The following is a 20,056-nucleotide window of genomic DNA, read 5'->3' on the forward strand; positions in this document are numbered from 1 at the left end:
AGAGAGAGAGAGAGAAACTAACCCCGTTAGTGAGAGAGTGAGAGTTAGTTTGAGATTTAAATTGGATGACCAGTCAAACAGGTAGTAGGTCATTATTAATCTAGTTGGACCAATCATAAGCTACCATGTGGTTAAGGTATCCATACCTTAAGGCACACAAGTATTTGCCTATTGTAAAACTGCATCTACATAGGAAAGAAAACAATTTTTACCAAAGTTGGAGAATTAGCATATACAAAGAGATCTCTTTATAATTGTAATGGCTACATATAAGTTATCAGAGATCCGCCGGAGATCTGTGACCGGTTGCAAACACTAGGACCGCCAGCCTCAAGTTGCACCGTCTGGCGTAGGGAAGGGGGGTCAAGGGGTTCAGCCGACCTCCCTCACATTTTTTATTAGGTCATATTGTTATCTAATTTGTCAGTTGAAATGTGATGTTGGCACTATTTTGACCCTTCTAACTAATTAAAGAAAATTTTAGCATATAAAATATTAATTACAACAATCAATTTGGACAGAGGAGTGTTCAACTCCTCACATGTGTTTGTTACGTGTGGTTCTTTTATTTTTTTTTAATATAGGTTACTAATCCAAATCAATGATTGATTGCATCTCCCTTTAATATTACAATTAAAACATATTCCTAGTCTTTTTTTTTGTCTTTTTAATTAATATGTTTTCCTAATCAATCAATTATTGTGATTGATTTCTAGTGCACCTCTATATAAACAGTTTTAGTCGCTTCTTTACGTATTTCTTTTTGTTATCCTTCAATAAATTTTTCCTTGTCATCGACAACCTTCATAATTAAAAACTTGCAATTATGAATGTTTTAGTTTTATTTGAAAAGTATCGTAAGATAAAAGCAGCAGAACAATCGACTCCATCTGAAGCTCCTTCAAAATTTCAAAATATGAGCAATCGTCGAGGACAATTATAATTACTTTAGGGAGATTTGTTATTTTATTTAACTTTTTTTTTCAAAGTATTCTAATGATTTATAAGTTTTTATATTATTCAATAAAAATTATATTTTTATTTTGTGTGGCATTATTATTTAAACTCTTGACCCTTTTACTTGTGGTTTCTGGCTACGCCACTGCTCAGGAAGTCAGGATCACCAGCCCTGCTTAGAGGTTTTTCGTACAACCCTATTTAACTAACCATTGAGGTTTTTTGCCCTTAATGGTTAGTTTATTAAAAAAAAAAATCGCAATGATTAGTTAAATAGGGTTTTACGAGATTGTGAGTCGATTTGTCCTTAAAAAAGTATAAATGTTTGAGTTAAATTAGATAATACAATTTCTTTTTATTTATTCTTTGTGAAAACTCTAATTTTGATATAATTACGAGTTTCAAAACCGATAGAGGAAAATTTGCCCCATCCAAATTAAAAGCCCGAACCATCTACACTCTCCTTTGAGTCCTTTCTCATATGAACTTCTGAATGGTCTATGCACCGTTGTGAAATGTGATTGTGCTATGTGGTGGAACTTGATTGTCTGAATCGGTAAAGCAAAGTATCTCAAAATGAAGTCCTATTCATTTATCAAAGGGAAACATAAAAAATGTTGAACATACTGGATCATAAAAGCAATCCACAAATGATAAAAAGAAGGTAAACAAAGTTCACTTAGCTAGGTTTTTTTTTTTTTTGGTTAAGCTTAGCTAGGTTATACATACATCTGCATAGGTAATTTAACCGAGTCAGAACATTTCTCTAATGCATGCTCGTGCAAGATCTCGATTAAGATTCAAGTTTGAAAATTAGGGCCACCAATCCAGAAAGTGGATTCATTGAGACATAACTTGCACGAGTTTGATGAAGTGTCCATTCGCCTTGATCATCTTTGTAAGTATAAGTCCTCATGTTTCCAGAGAATAAATCCAGACGAAAAATTATGTTTGCAAATTCCTTAGCTTCCCTCACAGCTGCCATTGACAATGAGGAAACGAGACTTCTGATTCATAAACAATACTCTTATCACCCAAACTTTTAGTCTTCTTCCATGTCTTTTCTAATCGATCAAACTGCCAATCAGAGGAAATGTTGAAGCAATTAGATTGCTGATAGAATGCGACAATTATGTAGCCCACAGAGTTCGCATATAAGTAAGGGAAGAGCTAATTCTATTGCTGCTGGATACCTGTGATCTACTCAGCCACAAAGGCCAAACCGTTCTTCATGTTGCAGTTTTGAGTGGGGAGGTGCTTGTTGTCGAGTATATTTTGAAGAAGCGCTTGAGCTAGCAGGACTTGTAAACGTAGCAGAAAATGATGGAAAAACTCCTTCGCGTCTGGCTGCCTTAAAAAAAAAGGTGGTACTCGTATATTGAGAGCCTTGACAAGGAAAACTAGTATGTTGGTTGACACGACTGCGACCAATAATCATCACTCGAAAGCCATTGATTTATACGTTATGACAGTATTGAGCTGGTAAGGAACTCATATATGCATTTTTCAGTTTTGAAGATGGTGGTTTATTTGCTTTCTTTTACCCATAAACCTTGGTATCTCAAATATATTGTAGGAGACCTTTGGTAGGCACCGCGTCCAACGAACTTTAGGGACATCTACCGGCCGTGAATCAATGAAATTGGGATCATCGGAGGAGGAGAATGCTATATCCACCGCAACGACCATTCCAAATGAAAGATCAGTCAAAGCTTTGTGGATGACTCAAAAAGATTTGACGTAACTCCACTAGCTGCTATGCTGATTGCTATGGTCACTATTGCTGCAGCTTTGACCATGCCCGGGGGTTTTTATAGCAACGGAGTCACTTTTTCTACGGTCACTTTCATAGTGACTCCGTTGCTATGAAAACCCCGTGGCAAAAGTTTTTTTTTTATGGACAATTTTAATCGAAGTTGTTGAATTAGCATACACAATGAGATCTCTTCATAATTTCAACATAAATGACTACTTTGTCATATATATGAATTGTTCAAAACATTTCCCATTTACAAAATATTGTGAATGTTCACAAAGTGTAGTGAAAGCTTACGAGATAAAACAAGATACTACAAACTACAATCATAAACCTTTATCTTTGATAGGTGCATAATTATACATTATTTGTATCAAAATTCTCTATACTTTCTTTGTTTCTTTGGTGTGTTTTCTAGTTATTTACTTTGTTTATTTGTTTTCTAGGTGTTCCGAAGCAAATAAGAAAAAAAGAAGGAAAAGAGGGAGTGGGAGACAAAATTTGGAAATCTGCCTATGAAAGTCAGCCAACTTCAATGGAGCACTGAGGGCAGCTCGAGAAGAATCAGATGATGAGTCTTATATCAACGGAAAGCTACGGATATCAGCTTTCCATAGCATTTTACGGTTCATGAATAGCATTTTCCTAGAAGAAGTTATGGCCAATCTAGTACCAGAATGTCAATCTGCATGGGAAGCTGATTCTTGACGGGAATTTGTGTTTTGAGGCCCAAATCATACCGGGAGGCCTATAGACGAGTTTGCACTTCATAGTCCGACTTATAACCTTGATGTGAAGCTGATTTTGAAGAATTAAATGAATTGGCATACTTCCATTGGTCTAACAGATGTGCACCAATCAGAATATCCAAGGAAACCTAAATCAAGAAGGATTGGTTGAAACAAGCAATATAAACAAGCAGAATGGATCATAAAAGCATCCGACAAATGGTAAAAATCAAGAAGGTAGAACAAGTTCAGTTGGAGCATACATCTACAGAAGTAAGGTAACCGAATGTTACACTGCATTAATGTACGTACGTACTTAATGGGAACACATGTATATATATCTCTAATGCATGCTTGTGCAACTGTGCAGGATCAATCAAGATTTCAATACTGAAAATTAGGGCTATCAATCCAAAACGTGTATTGACTGAAAGGATGGCATTCACGAGTTTGATGGTGTTTCCAATGGCCTTGATCATTTTTGCAAGTATTGCAGCCAGATGGACCAAGATGAACAATCATGTTTGCAATTTCCTTAGCTTCTCCCACAGCTGCCATTGATGATGAGGAAAAAGGCAGGTGATTCACAATCAATACTCCATCCCCCAAGCTTTTAGTTCTCTTCCAAGTCTGTTCTGACCGATCCAACTTTCGTATCTTCAAAGTTCTACATGTATCAGTTACCAACAAGAGCTTTCCATCCAACTCAATCATGGACCTGTACTCTTCCGACCAAAAGGTGTGCCTCTTTGTGCTCCATTGTTGAAGCGCCACATTGAAGATACCCAGCCTCAAAAATGACCCAAGGAAGTAGTGCTTAAAAATGCAATAGAATTTTCTATCCATATGAACTGCATCTTGAACTTCCCATCTGCCTTCAGCCCAACCTGGGCAACCATCGGTAACAGTAACACTAGTCCAATTTTCATCTTTATATGTGCTCAACATGCAAATCGCCGTTCCTTCTCTAGTTACTCGACTGACGACACAGATAACACAATCAGGAGAAGTTGGAGTGGTCGAAAACATGGCCTTCAGGCCTTCGAATCATGTCTATCCGTGTTGAGATCTAAAGGAGGTAGTTCGATAATCTCATTACGAAAGGGATTATAAAACAGAAAAGATACGAGTGTACTTGAACCACCAGACTCCATTACCTTTTGTTTTGACATAAGCAACCAACCATATTTGGAAGCATCAACTCTGGTGCCAAGTAATAATTCCTCCAAACCATCTCGCCTTATGGTTTTCAAAAGAGAGTAGGATTGGTTGAGCCATGGATCAATAAGATCCAGTTTTCTTAATTTTCCATTATCAAGTGAAATTATCCATGGCAGGTGACGCCGACGAAGATCATCAAGGACAGGCTGCCGCCAATTTTTGCAGACTGCAGTCAGACGAACGAGATTATAAAACGAGACAAGGTTTAACACTAAGCTCAAGAGATCAGTCGGTAGAACAGACCAATCTCTTGCCATAATATATGAACTCGTTTGCATGAAGGTTTTCTGTATCAAGCTTATCAAAGTCAAGATCCTTATAGGATTTCCTATCCTTAGCATATAAGAATTTGGTATCCAAAGCGCATCAGAACCTTGGCGGCCAAGGTGAACGAGGTTCTCATGTGTTTCTAGGGCTAAAATTATAAATAGGTTCTTGTGATACACGGTAACAAAAGAGTGTTATAGGCCCAACAAATAAGTTTTGTTGGTGATGAAAATAAAATTATTGAAAAAGACAATAGCCTCTTTGACAGTGATCCGAATTCTCTGCTTGGATTTGCTTGGATGTCTTATAACCATTAGATGAAATAAAGATGACATAAAGATGACATGGTGGTCGTAGATTGTATTCAATCCAATGGTTAGATTCATCCAAGCAAATCCAAAAACATAAATCCAAGTAAAAAAACCAAATTCCTTTGACAGCCCTTCACACAAAAAAGAAGAAGAATACGACATGAATCACATGACCAATGTCTCAGCCTCCAATCTAAAGATATGATCATTGTCTTACACCCTTACTTAGTCTCCAATCTAATGGAAAATTTTGTAGAACTGCTTTGTAGAAGAACCTAAGATAGATAAATGAACTCACTTACACTTACTTGGTCTTTGGATTGTGTTTCCTTCTTACATTCTGTAGCAATGGAGTAGCTTTGTAGAAGAACTGCTCGCAGATCATAGACATCAAACTAACAAAGGGAACACATCAGGCTGATCTGTAACCCCTCAAACATCCCTGATCCTGCATAAACATTTGCATAAACAGATGAACTCAACCATCATCCCAAGAACCTAGCCTCACCTAAGGATATAATTAATGATAGCAAAGTGATCAACAACAGTACAAAACTATATATCTTAATATAAACTACGAAAACAATGAAGACTATCTGCCATGCCAGCTTTTTATGAATGCTATAGGAACTTCACTTGCTTTCAGTTTCAGGATGATTTAGCAATCTTTTCTTTTCAAAAGGGTCAGGTCTTATGCCCTCTGTTACCTTTTCTTTACTAATCACATGAGGGGGAGTTGATGGTGGCCGGATTCCACCAAGTGGTTATCCAGGTTAGGCAGTATTGTGGATGTTGGGGGCAAAATTGACTTTTTACATTGGTATTAGTGTTTAGCTTCTGCTCTTGGCATATCGCAGTGTTGCTATTCTAAGATCGAGGGCCTTCATATCTCTGTCTTTCTCGTCCTTCCTCGCAGATTTCTTTGTTGATCACCAGGTGGGTTTGCTTTGCTCTTGATCAGTTTAACACACTCCACTTATGTTTCAGTTTTATGAAGACTTCAGTTTCCCTTCTCCCTTATTTGGTTTCATTGAATTTCAGTTTCACTTATCTTATATCCAAGACCCGATTGAGTTTTGGATTTTATGTTAGTTATAGCTCTTAGAACGTGGCTTTGTGATTGAGGAGCCAAATGGGTTAGAGTATCAAGTGTGATGATCTTGATTATAGGTGATGGCTTTGAGTTAATTCGTATAAATGTGCCTTCTTCAATCCCATATAAGCTCAGGTTTTGTGCCTTTCTGATTCATAGGACCCGATTACAGTTCTGAAAGGAATAGTAACTCTGTGCCATACATTAGTTTTTACCTTCAATCCCATATAAGCTCAGTTTTCACATTTTGCTTGTTTGTTGGTTACAAATGCATTTGGTTATCTTATACTTGTCAGTATGTTTATTCGAAAACTGTTTCTTGTTGATTCTGATTGCGACAGGATTGGTTTGTAGACAGTATTGGGGATGGGAGATACTGAAGTTAGAATGAAGTCTAAGAAGACGGTTTTTGTAACTGTTGGAACAACTAGTTTTGATGCTCTAGTGAACGCGGTGGACACAAGAGAGGTTAAAGAAGAGCTTTGGAGAAGAGGGTACACTGAGATTCTCATTCAGATGGGCCGTGGCTCCTATATTCCCTCAAAGGTATTTTCTTTTTCTTATTTTGAAATTTTGGTCCTTTTACAGGAATTATATGATGAAGTGTTCACAAAGCTGAAAGCTTAGACGAGAAAGAAAGTATTTTGTATGTATAGTGAATTCAGAGGTTCTTCACAAAGGAAAAACAAATTGATCATGAAGAATAGGGAGTTTATATTCTTTATCTGTGGTTAATTATAGACCTGTTTACTTGAGGCAGATTTTGTTTATGGAGCAAGGAAATGGAGATCATTGTTACATATAATGACTTGTTAGTTTCCATTTTCTTTTTCAAGCCCTGAACAATTTCTTTTAATGCAGTCTGAAGGAGGTGATGACTCCATTGCGGTAGATTACTTCACTTTTTCATCAAGCATTGCAGACCATTTAAGAGCAGCGTCTCTTGTCATTAGCCATGCAGGTGTAGTTGTAGTAGTGTGAATTATTCTCTGCCTTATGTTACCACCTGGGGTATCCATGGATTTCAACTGTTAAAATTTTGGGTCATACAACATCAGATTGGAGAATCACTACTTCAGATAGGTGTAGTGATGCTTGAATGCTTTTGTGAGGTCACTTTTCATATGGTCGTTACTTTCACGTTACAATCACTCAAAAGTTGAATCGGAAGGGAAATGAAATTTTGTTGATTCTGAGCACTCTTTACATTTTTTTATGCTTGGTATTTTATGCCTCTATTTTACTGTGATGCAGGGTCAGGGAGCATATTTGAGACGTTGTGGCTTGGGAAGCCCTTAATTGTTGTGGTTAATGAAGATTTGATGGACAACCATCAAAGTGAGTTGGCAGAAGAACTAGCAGACAGGAAGCATCTGTACTGTGCTCGCCCTCAGACACTTTGTCACATTATAGCAGATATGAAACTGGAGTCCCTCATTCCATACCATCCAGGTGATACTACACCAGTCGCCAAGCTTATCAATAGGTTTCTTGGTTTTTCAGAGGATTGATAGAAGTGTATGAGTATATTATGTGAACCAAGTTTATCCATAAGATACAAAGATACTAAATTTGCATAATCAAGATTGATCTTTTAGTGAAGCATAAGAATTGTTTCTTGGTGAGCATGGATATCTAATGGACTAAAAATTGCAGAACAAGGTGTTGCACATATCATACTTGTCTGTCCATAGTTATGACAGGTTTCTTAGTGGAGCTTTATTTGGTCTGGTTGTAGATGGCAACTGCAGACCTGGATATTACTACTCAGTCGTATATTGATACGAAAGCCTGTAACCTCATTATATGTTACAAAATGAGATGGATGGATCAGTTATAGATGGGTCAAGCAAATGAAGATTAATGTGTTGGCTATGCACAGCAGATTCATTTGCATACTTGTAGAGGAAATTCAATAATGATTTTTGATGCTTGCCTTACTTTAACTACAACTACAGGTTATCCACCAGCTAAGTGTTAGTGCCAAAAGTAAAGTCACATGTCAGGTTACCGAGTTGCTTGATGTCTCTCTTTCACATCCAGGAAGGACTTGAATTGTAGGGGCAGGCCAAGATAAAGCGACAAGTTCCCAGCTCGGGAGACAGTGATGCGGCACTGCATATAGCGCAGGCGGTGGTCAGTTTGAATTCAATGTCTCTCTCAATTGTCATGGGTAAAGGAGAGATATATCTATCACAGGGTAATGCATTTCATCTGTTATGAACGTGTATGATGTTTGTGGAAGATCATGTTGTGACATGCGACTGGGGGAAGGAAGTGAGAACATTATAGTTTTAGGATCAGTAAACTTTTTTGTTTTACTGACTTCACCAGCTCTATGAAACGGTGGAAAACAATATATACTTATTAGACCAGTGGAACTTTAGTGGTATGCAGTAGTGTTGTACTGTCTTGCTTCATATTCTCCTTGTTTTCTGGGTTCAACAAGTTGCTATTTTGATTGTCTAATATGTTAGTGGCAGTTAACCCAATTGGTGAAAAAGTCATTGTCCAAATGCCTACACATTCCCAGAATGATACAGATAATCCAAATGTCTAGAAGCTGGAGATGTTTATTATTGGCAAATAATTATCTAATGAGACTTGAGTGTGGAACTGGTGCAAAAGCTTCCAAGACTTTCTGAGAGAAAGACAGAGACAATTCCATAGAAAATACAAAAGAAGAGACGAATGAAGTACGCAATACCACTTGGTATTCACGAGGGGAGAGAAAAGAAGAAGATCAGGAATCATGTGAAGCTATATGACCATCCTACCTAGAAGGGAAAGCCAACCCCCCAATACCATATACAATACAAACTATTTCTTTCAGTCTCTACCTGCCATCTTTTTTCCAGCTTGCATTGCTCTTTGTGCTCATGGAAGTTAAAAGCAGTGTTGCGGAAAACCATTCTGATCACAACCACCACCCTTCACATTCCTATAGCAACCACCACCATGGAAGTTTTCCTTCCAAGTTGGCTCTCATTATCATCATTTCCATCGTCTCTGTCACGGTCATTCTTGCTATAACCCTCATCATACTGTTGCTCAGACGGCTCAAATCAGCCAAAACCAGTGGCAGCCACATTGATGATGAGAAGGGAAGCTTGAACAATACAAGTTGCAGGTCCATTGTTCAAAACTCCATGAACTTCGGTTGTAGTCCAGGTAATAACCACAATCATGTTTTGATGTTTTTATTGTCATGAGCTTTCATAATGAAAAGTAAATTCTTTGTATGCTTGAAACTCATGTTGCAGATGTGAAGGGCGGGTGTCTTCAAGGAGGGAACTTGGGAAGGTCAATGAGGACACCAGGGGCAATCACAACACCAACTAGATACAGAGGAGTTCAAGTGTTGTCATACAAGGAACTCGAGGAGGCCACCAATAAGTTTAGCGAGGCAAATGTGATGGGCCGTGGAGGGTTTGGAGTGGTGTATAGGGGAGTTCTTCGTGATGGAACCATGGCAGCCATTAAGATGCTGCACAGGGAAGGAAGGCAAGGGGAGCGTGCTTTCAGGCTTGAGGTTAGTGACTTCATTTATTATCTCTTTTGTCTTTCTCATTTGCTATCTATCTATTCCTCATTCTTTGCTTAACGTTGTCTCTGTGTTGTTTTCCCTTCTTTCCTGAACTCATTGGCTAAAAAAAATCAAACTATCCTTTTATCCGTACTATATGTAAGCATTTGCATTTTTCAACACAATATTGAAGCATGATTAGAAGATACTTAGGCCTTAATTATAATATGTTAACTATCTGTCTCCCTTGCATTTTTCAAAAAAATGCTGTAGTATGATATCACCACACTTACACAAAACAAATCTTGAGGTTGACCAAAAGTGGTCCCACACACACATTATGCAATGCTGCCTTCAGATTTTGACAAAGGAGGTTCTATATTTCTTAAACTCTGTGTATGTCTTATTTAACAAAGCTAAGACCCTGAATTTGAGGATGCAACATCGTTTCGTTTCATTCAGTTCTGCACATGAGAGTGAAAGAAAATGGAAGATATATTTAATTAAATTCCTCATTTTATTTTTTCACCTATTGTAGGTTGATCTGCTAAGCCGATTGCAGTCTCCATACTTGGTGGAGCTACTTGGTTATTGTGCTGACCAGCATCATAGGCTGCTTGTATTTGAATGCATGCACAATGGTACTCTTCAAGACCATCTCCATTCTCGAAACCATCAGCAGCCGTTGGATTGGGGTACGCGATTGAGGATAGCACTCGACTGTGCCAAGGCCCTTGAGTTCCTCCATGAGAGAAACATCCCATCTGTTATTCACCGTGACTTCAAGTGCAGCAATGTTCTTCTTGATGAAAACTTCCGGGCCAAGGTGTCTGATTTCGGGTTGGCCAAGATGGCTTCAGACAAGATTAACGGGCAGGTTTCGACACGAGTGCTTGGGACCACTGGATATCTAGCACCAGAGTGAGTGCTAAATCATATGTAACAGACTTCTCTCTCACTTATCAGTAGGCTAGATACATACAAATACATATCCACTGCAGTAGAAGCCTGCACATGGGCATATATGCTAATATCACTATTATGCTAGCTGTCTATTTTTTATCATCTTCAGGTGGTACTTGCATTGATATAGCAAAAAAGAATATTTGAGAAGCTAACAAAGTTCATACCAAAACACCAATCTAAACAGTGGTTGATGATGACCATCTTCCTTTTAACTAAAGCCTTCTGCATGGCCTATATAAACTGCATATGTACAGAAATATATAACCTAAAGAAGTAAAAATTTCACATGAAAGCTCATGATTCTAAAGATAGGGAAAGTACAAGAATTGCATTATGTGTGCACTAACTGTTAAGAGTTTAATTTTTTTTACCGAGTTTTTGGTGATGTAGGTATGCCTCAACTGGAAAGCTTACAACAAAATCAGATGTTTACAGCTACGGCGTGGTTCTTTTAGAGCTGTTGACAGGGCGAGTACCAGTAGATACCAAGCGGCCTTCTGGAGAGCATGTCCTTGTCTCATGGGTTAGTGAACTAGAACTTTTTGATTCTCATCAAAATGTACAATATTGCCAACAAAAAACATATTAACCTTGTAAATTTCTCACAGAAGAAAACTTGGGGTAATGAATACTTTTTTGCTTGTATGAATTTAAAATTGCAAATTAAGAGGTATAAATACTTTTTTCTGTATAATTTTTCAGGCTCTTCCAAGGCTAACTAACAGAGAAAAAGTAGTGCAAATGGTTGATCCAGCTCTTAAAGGGCAATACTCAAAGAGGGATCTCATTCAGGTAATAACCATGTCTATTAAATTTAATTAAATAAAGTAATATATGCTAACTTTCATGTTTGTTACTCAACTCTACAGGTAGCAGCTATTGCAGCAATGTGTGTGCAGCCAGAAGCCGAATATCGGCCTCTAATGGCTGATGTCGTACCCTCTCTAATTCCACTGGTTAAAAACTCCTCTTATGTTGGTTCCTCTGGCTCCTCTAGATTTCAAGTTCAAGTAGCAAGTCCAAGGTATTAGGCTTAGGGGTCTGTGAAGGCTGCAACTAGAAGTGAACTATTGGTAATTTGGTACATATATGAGACTAGCCTTTGGGTTTTGACAGATCAATCTTCTCATGGGAACTCAGAAAAATTGTGGAACTCTCGAGCGAAAACGATCATGTCCATCTAGTAAATTGAGTTTGAGTACCCTTGAACTTATAAAGGCAAAGCCTTTCATGTGGTTCACTCCAAGATCATAGTGCTGATCACCACAGAACCACACTAACAGCGGCCAATGCACAAGAAGAAGATGCATGCTTGAAAGCTGGCATGGATGATGTGATCAACTTAGAAGGCGGTTTGGGGACTTTAGCTTGTGACTTGTCTCCTGTACATTTTCAACACCATTTTTCTGTTCTATGTTCTTTATCAATGAAGGTGCTATAAGATGGCCTTTAACTATTTTTGGATGTGGAAATTTTCCCAGCCATATAGAATTTTATTTTACTGTTCTTGATATGGAATTATCGATCAATGACTAGAAATATTGAGAATCCTAGTTCAACAATGAGGTCGATCGAGATCGACTAGGATTCCTGATTTCTTTTGGGTAAATAAACTACTTGCCAAAAGTTGTACTGCTGTATACCTTTGAGGTAACATGTCAATTGCTCTCTATAAATAACCAAACCTCGTTGCATGTTTCTCTCACACAGATCTGATTTTCTTCTCCAATATTCAAGCCAAACTTAATATTGTTTATAGCATATATATTGTTCATTTGTTCATTAGAAGTGCAACAACAAGTAGGCTCATCAGAAGCTGCACTATCACCTCAAGTAAGTTCTGCATTGCAGAAGTGGAAGAGATAAAGTTCTCAAGATTGATATAAACAGGACAGTGATCCATACACATTTACATTTCTAAAACCACCTAAGAACGGGGATACAGAAACTTAACTGGAGATAAACTTCAGATATACGAGAAGCTACCCATGTCCTTCCCATATATCAATCTGAAGTTTAGACCCAATTCATTACGACTTACTTTTCAGCTTCAGCTTCCATGGCAACACTTGTATCTCCATTCTTCAACTGTGGTGACTTCTTTTTAACTCTGTCAGCATATTTGGCAAAAGCAGCAGACAGGGCAGACTTAACAGTTGGTTCTGGTTCTTTCTTCCTGCATTTGCTTTCTTCTTTGGTATCCTTTGTTTCTTTATCTTCAGTCACTGAACAAGGTTCAGCATTGTCCGGCGGAGAAGATTCTGAAACAGCAGGGCGGCTGGCAACCACACGCTTAAATGGTTCATGGAATGTGTCATACAGACATTTTACCTGAAGATTGTGGTCTGTGAGTTAAAGATTTAATGCATTCACAAGGATATAAGCCATAACACAAACTACAAGGCAATGAACATTATACATTTAATAGAATCACACATATTAATATGCATGTTAAGTTGCAAACAGAAAGTACGGCAAGAGTGCATGAATGTTGCTTCGAATGGTGGTCTACGCCTAATCAGAAAGGAGAAACTTTGAACACTGGGGGAATACCTTGCGCTCTCCTATGCCAGGGCAACGAGCTAGATCTTCCATCGAAGCATCCATGACATGAGAAAGAGACTGCAACATGGCCATTAAATCCATATCAACATTTACTAAAAGAGAGGGTGTCTGCTAATTAAAATTGATTCCCAGGGGAAAAATGCAGGCATACCCCAAAAGTAGTTCCAAGGGTGACAACATCAGTCTTGTTAACATGTCGAACAGTTGTTAATGCATGATTTAGCTTCAATATAAGAAGACAAGTTTCAGTTCAACGAAGTCATACCGACGTGAATCATACAATACACTCTAGTTATTTAGCATGTGAAAGAAATGATAATTTGCCCTTCATGAAGAAAACAATTGACTAGTTGACCTCAAGTATAATGATACCCGTGATAAATAGTCTGTGTCCATTTGACCTTGAATAATGTCAGCAGGTTTGTTTTCATAGACTTTTATAGTCTCCAAGTAGCGTCCACATTCCTCCAAGCTGAGAAAACATATTAGAAGAAAAGCAGGTCAAAGTAACGAATACGAAAAATAATGAAGGAGCAAATGTTATACGCCTTTACAAACAGAAGACTAGTAACAATCTCTGATCTCTGTTAATCATGTTCATGCTTGAAAGCTTGAAAGCAATGTGATTTACAGTTTCAAATAAAATGTATGTACCTCCAAGCACATAATAGGGTACACTCATGGAGCATGGCAGTTTTAGTCACTTCAAGTAACGGCTTAACTACATCCTCCTGAAACCAATAAAAACAGAGAGAAAATCCACTGTTACAAACACCAAAAAGAACGGTTGGATACATATGTCAAAATGGATTGCACGAAAACATAAACCAGGAGAAAAATTGAAATATACTACTTCTAAAGGTATGAAAATCAGCTAGTAGGTGCAATGCCTTACCACATCAACATGGCAAAGTACGACCCGAAGCTTGTAGTTCTTTTGCAATTCCCTAATGCGGTAATATAGATAGTCTGGATGCAGCAGATGATAACGAAGACTGCAACAATCAGTTAACTTAGAACTCATTCGGATAAAAGCATACATCAAATACAGTAAAAACAACAACCGGTTAAAAAGTATAAGGTTTGTGTTCCACAGTTCAAAAACACTTCAAACATAAACTAAAGAAACAAAGAACTCCCACCCGTCTATCTGTTGATCATTTACAAGGTACACAACTGATTTCATCGTGAGATAAATAGATTCCAGTGTAGCTATAAATTCAACCACCTTTATCCATAAACCATGGGGGAGCAACTAAACTTGTAAATGATAAATGGAGCAGACCACTCCACAGTAAGTAGCACAACTACTATATTAATTAGGAAGGCAAACTCTCCCACACATATGTTCTAATGTCAATTATGAAGCACAACAAAAATCACATGAAAAGGCCATTCCATCAGTTTGCAGAAACTATCCCACTTTACATTTTTCATCAATAGCATCACAAGGTAGAGGGTAAGTGACAGTAACAGTTGTATGGATTTACTACAGAGCATCCTTACTAGAGGCTCACATGTACAGTGTAGTATAAAAAGGTGCAACATTCAAACCTTAGATAGAGAGCACATGAGCTTTGCCCGAGTAAGTAGTCACAAACAATATCTGCAAATTCCCACCTCACATTTCTGATATGTTTGAGCAAGGGGTTTCCCTTCTGCAAGGAGAAATTAGATCTCCACTTAGTTCAAATATCATAGCTGCAAGTAATTGTGCTACAAGCTGCAGAAGTTAATGTTTGATTTCAAGAGACCATTCCTCGTTTTGGGCACAATATATAGTTTCCCCTTTGCAGTACTTATTTGGAACCACTCAATCCCCTCCTCCTGTTGAGGCTGCAACTACAGAATACACAAATCTAGACTCAAATCTACACCATTGCACCTAACCTGTCACTGACTCACTGTACTATACCAGGAATGTTTGGTTTAGGTCTTATCCTTATGGGTTGTTACAACTATTTTTCTCTCAAAATGCGATGCATAGTGAAATCAAAGTGTATAAACAAATAACGAGTGAATCTTTAAGAAGTCCTCTGGTTATAATGAACTGGCTGAATAGCAAATATTACAATCATGACAATACCCACCAATGTGAACTACACACCATGGAGGATCAATTCCTTCTAGTGGTACAGTCAAACAGTTTGGCTAATGATCATGGTGGTGATCACTCTTACTAATGTTGACACCTGTGATTGTCTTAAAAAAACATATCAAGATTAACATGGCGCCTCCAAAATATGCAAAGCTAACCTCAGAGACATTGCCACACATACCAACATCTGATTCAATTCGAACGCATTGCTCAAAACTTTTAGATTAACACAAACTCAAATTTTTTCCCCATAACAAATTAACAATGCTACCCTGAACACAAAAAGTCTGTACCTGTCTGTTGCTGACAAGAATCGCATTGCGACGCTGCGCAGATGATGAAGAAGCAACAGCATTGGTAGGAGCAGATGACGATGGAACATCAAATTGCCCAGTTTCCCTAATACAAGAAACAAACAACACAAAGCATCAAACTTTCAGGTACCCACAAACAGAGAAACACAGACCTTCCACAATGGCAACTACTTCAATTAGCGTAAGCTATCCTTTCTTGGTAAGTTCATATAAAATCCCAATTCCTTCCCCACAAAACATTTCCCACCAAAACAAACAATTACCCACATTTCCTCAATAAAAACCAAATTAGAGAAACCAAAAAAGGATTGAAATTGGCAAAAGGGTACCTTGAGTTAGAGGTTTCTGCGGGTTTTGGGGGAGAGTAAAACTCAGAAGATTTGACAAAGGCGAAAGCTTGAGAAAAGGTTTTGGAGGGAGCAAACAGAGAAGGTGGGGTTGATTTTGACTGCGAGCTCTCTATAACTTCTTGGAAAGACGGTATCTTTATCACCGTCTTGTTCTTCTGGGATGACGACTCTGTGTTATGCACTCTGTCTTCGTCTTCCATGTCTGTTTCAGGTTCCTGGTTCGGTTCTAACGAGGCGTGTGAATTTGAAGTACGGGGATTTGGTCTAGGCTTTTGTTGCCTTACGAGCAAGGACTAAAACATCCCTTATATCTTTGATATTTTTTTCGAAATTTTCGTTTTATATATTTTGATGAAATTTTTATCGATATTTGATATTTTCTTGATATATTTATTGAGATTTTTTTTTTCCGAACCAACGATATTTTCGTAATCGTCAATATAGTCTTTGCTTTCAAGTGGGTATGGATAGTAGAGACTGCAAGAGGTCCATTTCATTGTGAATTTTCTAAGATGCGATGGCCCGATGTGTTGGATTTGGATTGACGTTTGATTTGAATCCGAAAACATTTGGAAGTAGGGTTGCTTGATGATTCGGACGGGCGGACGATGGTTGTTTTATTCGCAGCGGGGCTCAAGGGTTGTTGTAGGGTTTAGATTTGTGAGGGCGGCTAGATGTGGCTCAATAGTTTGATTTTTGGTGCTAGGTTGGCCTTGTTATCTCGAGATTGCTAAATTATATGTTCTTTTAGGCCTTCTATGGTCTTTTCGGGGGTTAATTTTTTTCCCTATTGTTGCATCAGAAGATGATATGCGTAGCCCTATTTACTATGGTTGGTTTTAGAACTTGTACTTCTTACATTGTGTATTTTGTGTTATCATCAGTTTGAGTCGATTCGTAGGTGCATATAACCATATAAGTTATTTCCTGTATAATTATAGACATGACTCAAATGAGTGATTCTTTAATTGTACGCGTCCTCTTTTTTAAAGGAAAATTGCTCATACTTTTGCAAATAATTGTTCCATTAAATTAGCATGTTATTGAATTATTCTAGCTAATCAATCAACTAAAAGAGTATAGTGAGTAGACTTGGTCCATTTACGTATATCTGTCATGGTCACCCTATCTGGATTTATAAAACCTTACCCATGTTTACAAGCATATAATATGAACTGCAATTTGTCAGGTAGTTCTTGAGCAGTTGCGCACTTCGAATTCCTTTCTTGCTTGGCATTACACATTCTGCGAATTCACAAACTCAATTGTGACGAGTTGTTGGCATTTTGGCAAGAAACTTGCAGCTAAAGCATAGCCAAAAATGAAGAATCCTACTGGGAACCAATAAGCTATGAATTATTGGATTTGTGAAGGACTCGAAGAAGGTCATTGTGATGGCACTTTATAGTCAAAGAAACGGGCCAAGAATTTTATAAAGTCGAAGACTGGAATATGTTCCAATATGGAAGGTGATTGGTAACTTCAAATCTTCCGGAGCATCATATATCAGACACTTGGTTTCAAAGTCTCAAATGCACTGACGCATGAAGAATTAGTTTTGTATTCCAAAGCATGGATAGTGGCGCAATTTGGTTTTGAAAGTTGCAAGATTTGATCTGAAATTATATGCCATATTCTACATATATGAATTTAAAAATATGTAGGGATCGAATTGGTCTACAGAAAAACAATACGCTGAGGTAGGTAACAAGACTATGATAATTTTTTCCCCCCTAAATATAACGGGTCTAGCAAAGCAAGACATAATAGAGAATATTGGCGCTATTATATTGCAAGAAAGTTTCACCGTAATTTGGTTTAATATTGTCGAAAATTAATGTCGATTGATATAACTCAGCTTTGTTACATTGAACATATATATAGTATAACCACTGCAAGGTAGTTTAGTGGTTCTTGTCTAGTTAGGTGTGCTCCTTAATTTAGGTTCAAATCACGACAATGTTAAAAGTGACTAAGAGAGGGGATTAGTCTTTGGACCTACGAAGCTTTTAGGATACCACGATCTTAAATAAATAAATAAATAAAACAACATGTATATAGTATAAGAGGATTGCTGGTGTATTATAGTTTGAATTTCGTTAAATAGATACAAAACCTTATAGACATTTAACCAATACTAAACATGGCGATAAAAAACAATAAATTTAATGAAGACTAAATACATCAAACAGGGGGACGAACTGAGTCGCTCCTTGTAAAAACCGGTTCGGTGGGTTGAGTTGAAGGTCCCTCCCCGTCGTTAGCCGCCACCTTTGGTGACTTCATCGACAACATCCTCGTTAGAAACGACGGTGCCCTAGAAAACACCCACCGGTCCGACTTAAATGTCCGGTCTAGCGGTTCGAGCCGCTTAAAGCTCCTCACTCTATTGTTGCTACCGCCGTCCCCCATTCTCGGGCCGCGCCTCGAGCTCCCTCCTCGTGGCAACTCCAACACACTAGTGGACCGGTGTAACACCTTATTCATGATCTGTTTCCTCACCTCGACCGGTAGCCTCAAAGTGAACCGCTCCGTGTCCTCGCCCGGTTGAACCAAAGAGTGCCCGGTCGAGTGAGACCGGGGAAACAACCTCCGAAACCGGCTCGATCTTGAGCTGCCACGTGTGCGGTTCCTGTTCAACGTCTGGTTCATATTCAACACCTCCGGCTCTACTTCTTCCTGCTGTCCGTCACTGTTGTGGTGGTCCGGCCCCAAGTCATCACACTCCTCCTGTTGCCCTTCGACGTCGTGTTGATCAGTCAACTCACCGAGCTCGACGACGGCGTCGCCGTCCTGAGGCACTAGGTTGGCCCTACAAACCGGGCAAGTAGTATGAGAAGCCAACCACTCGTCAATACACTCGGGATGAAACACATGATCACACTTGGGAATCAAACGCAGCGTTTCGTCGTCTTCAAACTCGTTCAAGCACACAGCGCACTCCAAAGCTCCCTTACCTATTTTCAGTCCCTTGACGACTTTGTACTCCAACGTCGGGAACGTGTCGATCACGGACACGTCAAGTCCACGCGCGGCGCCGCGTCTGGACCGTCCAGTGATGGGACCGCCTGCCCGGACGCTGCCGGACTCGGGTTGCGAGCAGTGGCGGATGTAGATGGAGAAGAAGCCCATGACGAAGAGGGCGGCGACTAGGACCACGATGATGACCGCCATCGAGGGGCTGAACTTCTGGTAGCGATAAGGGTCATCTCCGTCGGGACTAGGCTGAGCTAGAACTTCCGGCGTGAGAAGTAGGATCAATAACAGAGTGGCGGCGCCGTGTCTGACGGGGTAGGACAAGAGCGGAGGGGAGTGATTCATGCTGTAGTTTAGTAGAGAGAGAGAGAGAGAGAGAGAGAGATCTAGGGAGGGTGGAGATGTATATAAATGAGAGAAAGAGAGATCGGGGTCAGTCCGAGAAGGTGTCGTGTGGATCAAAGAGCTTGAAGACAAGGACGTCTATGATGGAAAATGGGAGGATAGGAGGGGTCCACATCGGTGGAGTTTCCTCTGGCACTTAGGGGGAATGGGTCAGGGATGACATCAGCTTCCGGTCATGGATGGCGTGCGGGGGCGCCAGGTCGGATCACGCGCTGCCTTCCCGGTAGGGTCGATCGTGATTTCTTAGGTAAAGTTTTTATTTGTTGCAAGACTTGATGGAAATGCATAATTCACTAATTCAGTACTGACCTTCTTCAGATTTGTTACCAACTGCGTGAGTAAGTCTTGCTAAAAATTATATGAGACTTAAAAATGTTTTTTGATTTAAGAAATGCTCATAAAAGTTTTCATTATTTACGAGCGGTGAAAAATTAACGCATAAACCAATGATTCTTTTTTTTTTGAAAAGATAAACCAATGATTCTTATAGGCAAATGAATTTGTGTGTAAAAGTATTTGTGTT

General features: G+C 38.8%; 4 protein-coding genes across 4 annotated transcripts; 2 read left to right on the plus strand and 2 right to left on the minus strand.

The window, feature by feature from the left end:
- Positions 1 to 6,115: 6,115 nt before the first annotated feature.
- Positions 6,116 to 8,331, plus strand: LOC101301985 (UDP-N-acetylglucosamine transferase subunit ALG13 homolog). The gene is made up of 4 exons (XM_004302400.1): positions 6,116 to 6,176; positions 6,688 to 6,879; positions 7,195 to 7,294; positions 7,588 to 8,331. Exons 2-4 carry the CDS (start codon positions 6,700 to 6,702, stop codon positions 7,842 to 7,844), a joined length of 537 nt encoding a protein of 178 aa, XP_004302448.1. The 5' UTR covers positions 6,116 to 6,176; positions 6,688 to 6,699; the 3' UTR covers positions 7,845 to 8,331.
- Positions 8,332 to 9,187: 856 nt separating this feature from the next.
- LOC101302278 (receptor-like serine/threonine-protein kinase ALE2-like) lies at positions 9,188 to 12,535 on the plus strand. The gene is made up of 6 exons (XM_004302401.1): positions 9,188 to 9,504; positions 9,597 to 9,865; positions 10,398 to 10,780; positions 11,216 to 11,348; positions 11,528 to 11,617; positions 11,695 to 12,535. The coding sequence occupies exons 1-6, from the start codon at positions 9,213 to 9,215 to the stop codon at positions 11,854 to 11,856; spliced, it is 1,329 nt and encodes a 442-aa protein (XP_004302449.1). The 5' UTR covers positions 9,188 to 9,212; the 3' UTR covers positions 11,857 to 12,535.
- An 8-nt stretch (positions 12,536 to 12,543) lies between these two features.
- On the minus strand, positions 12,544 to 16,412 carry LOC101302568 (DNA excision repair protein ERCC-1-like). The gene is made up of 9 exons (XM_004302402.1): positions 16,132 to 16,412; positions 15,782 to 15,887; positions 14,945 to 15,048; positions 14,286 to 14,385; positions 14,045 to 14,121; positions 13,763 to 13,862; positions 13,542 to 13,613; positions 13,379 to 13,447; positions 12,544 to 13,156 (listed from the first exon to the last, which is right to left on the minus strand). The coding sequence occupies exons 1-9, from the start codon at positions 16,350 to 16,352 to the stop codon at positions 12,863 to 12,865; spliced, it is 1,143 nt and encodes a 380-aa protein (XP_004302450.1). The 5' UTR covers positions 16,353 to 16,412; the 3' UTR covers positions 12,544 to 12,862.
- Positions 16,413 to 18,208: 1,796 nt separating this feature from the next.
- Positions 18,209 to 19,480, minus strand: LOC101302849 (E3 ubiquitin-protein ligase ATL6-like). Its single transcript, XM_004302403.1, has one exon. It carries the CDS (start codon positions 19,471 to 19,473, stop codon positions 18,337 to 18,339), a length of 1,137 nt encoding a protein of 378 aa, XP_004302451.1. The 5' UTR covers positions 19,474 to 19,480; the 3' UTR covers positions 18,209 to 18,336.
- Between the last annotated feature and the right edge of the window lie 576 nt (positions 19,481 to 20,056).

Source organism: Fragaria vesca, linkage group LG6 (genome assembly GCF_000184155.1).
Source record: "Fragaria vesca subsp. vesca linkage group LG6, FraVesHawaii_1.0, whole genome shotgun sequence".
Lineage (NCBI taxonomy): Eukaryota > Viridiplantae > Streptophyta > Magnoliopsida > Rosales > Rosaceae > Fragaria > Fragaria vesca.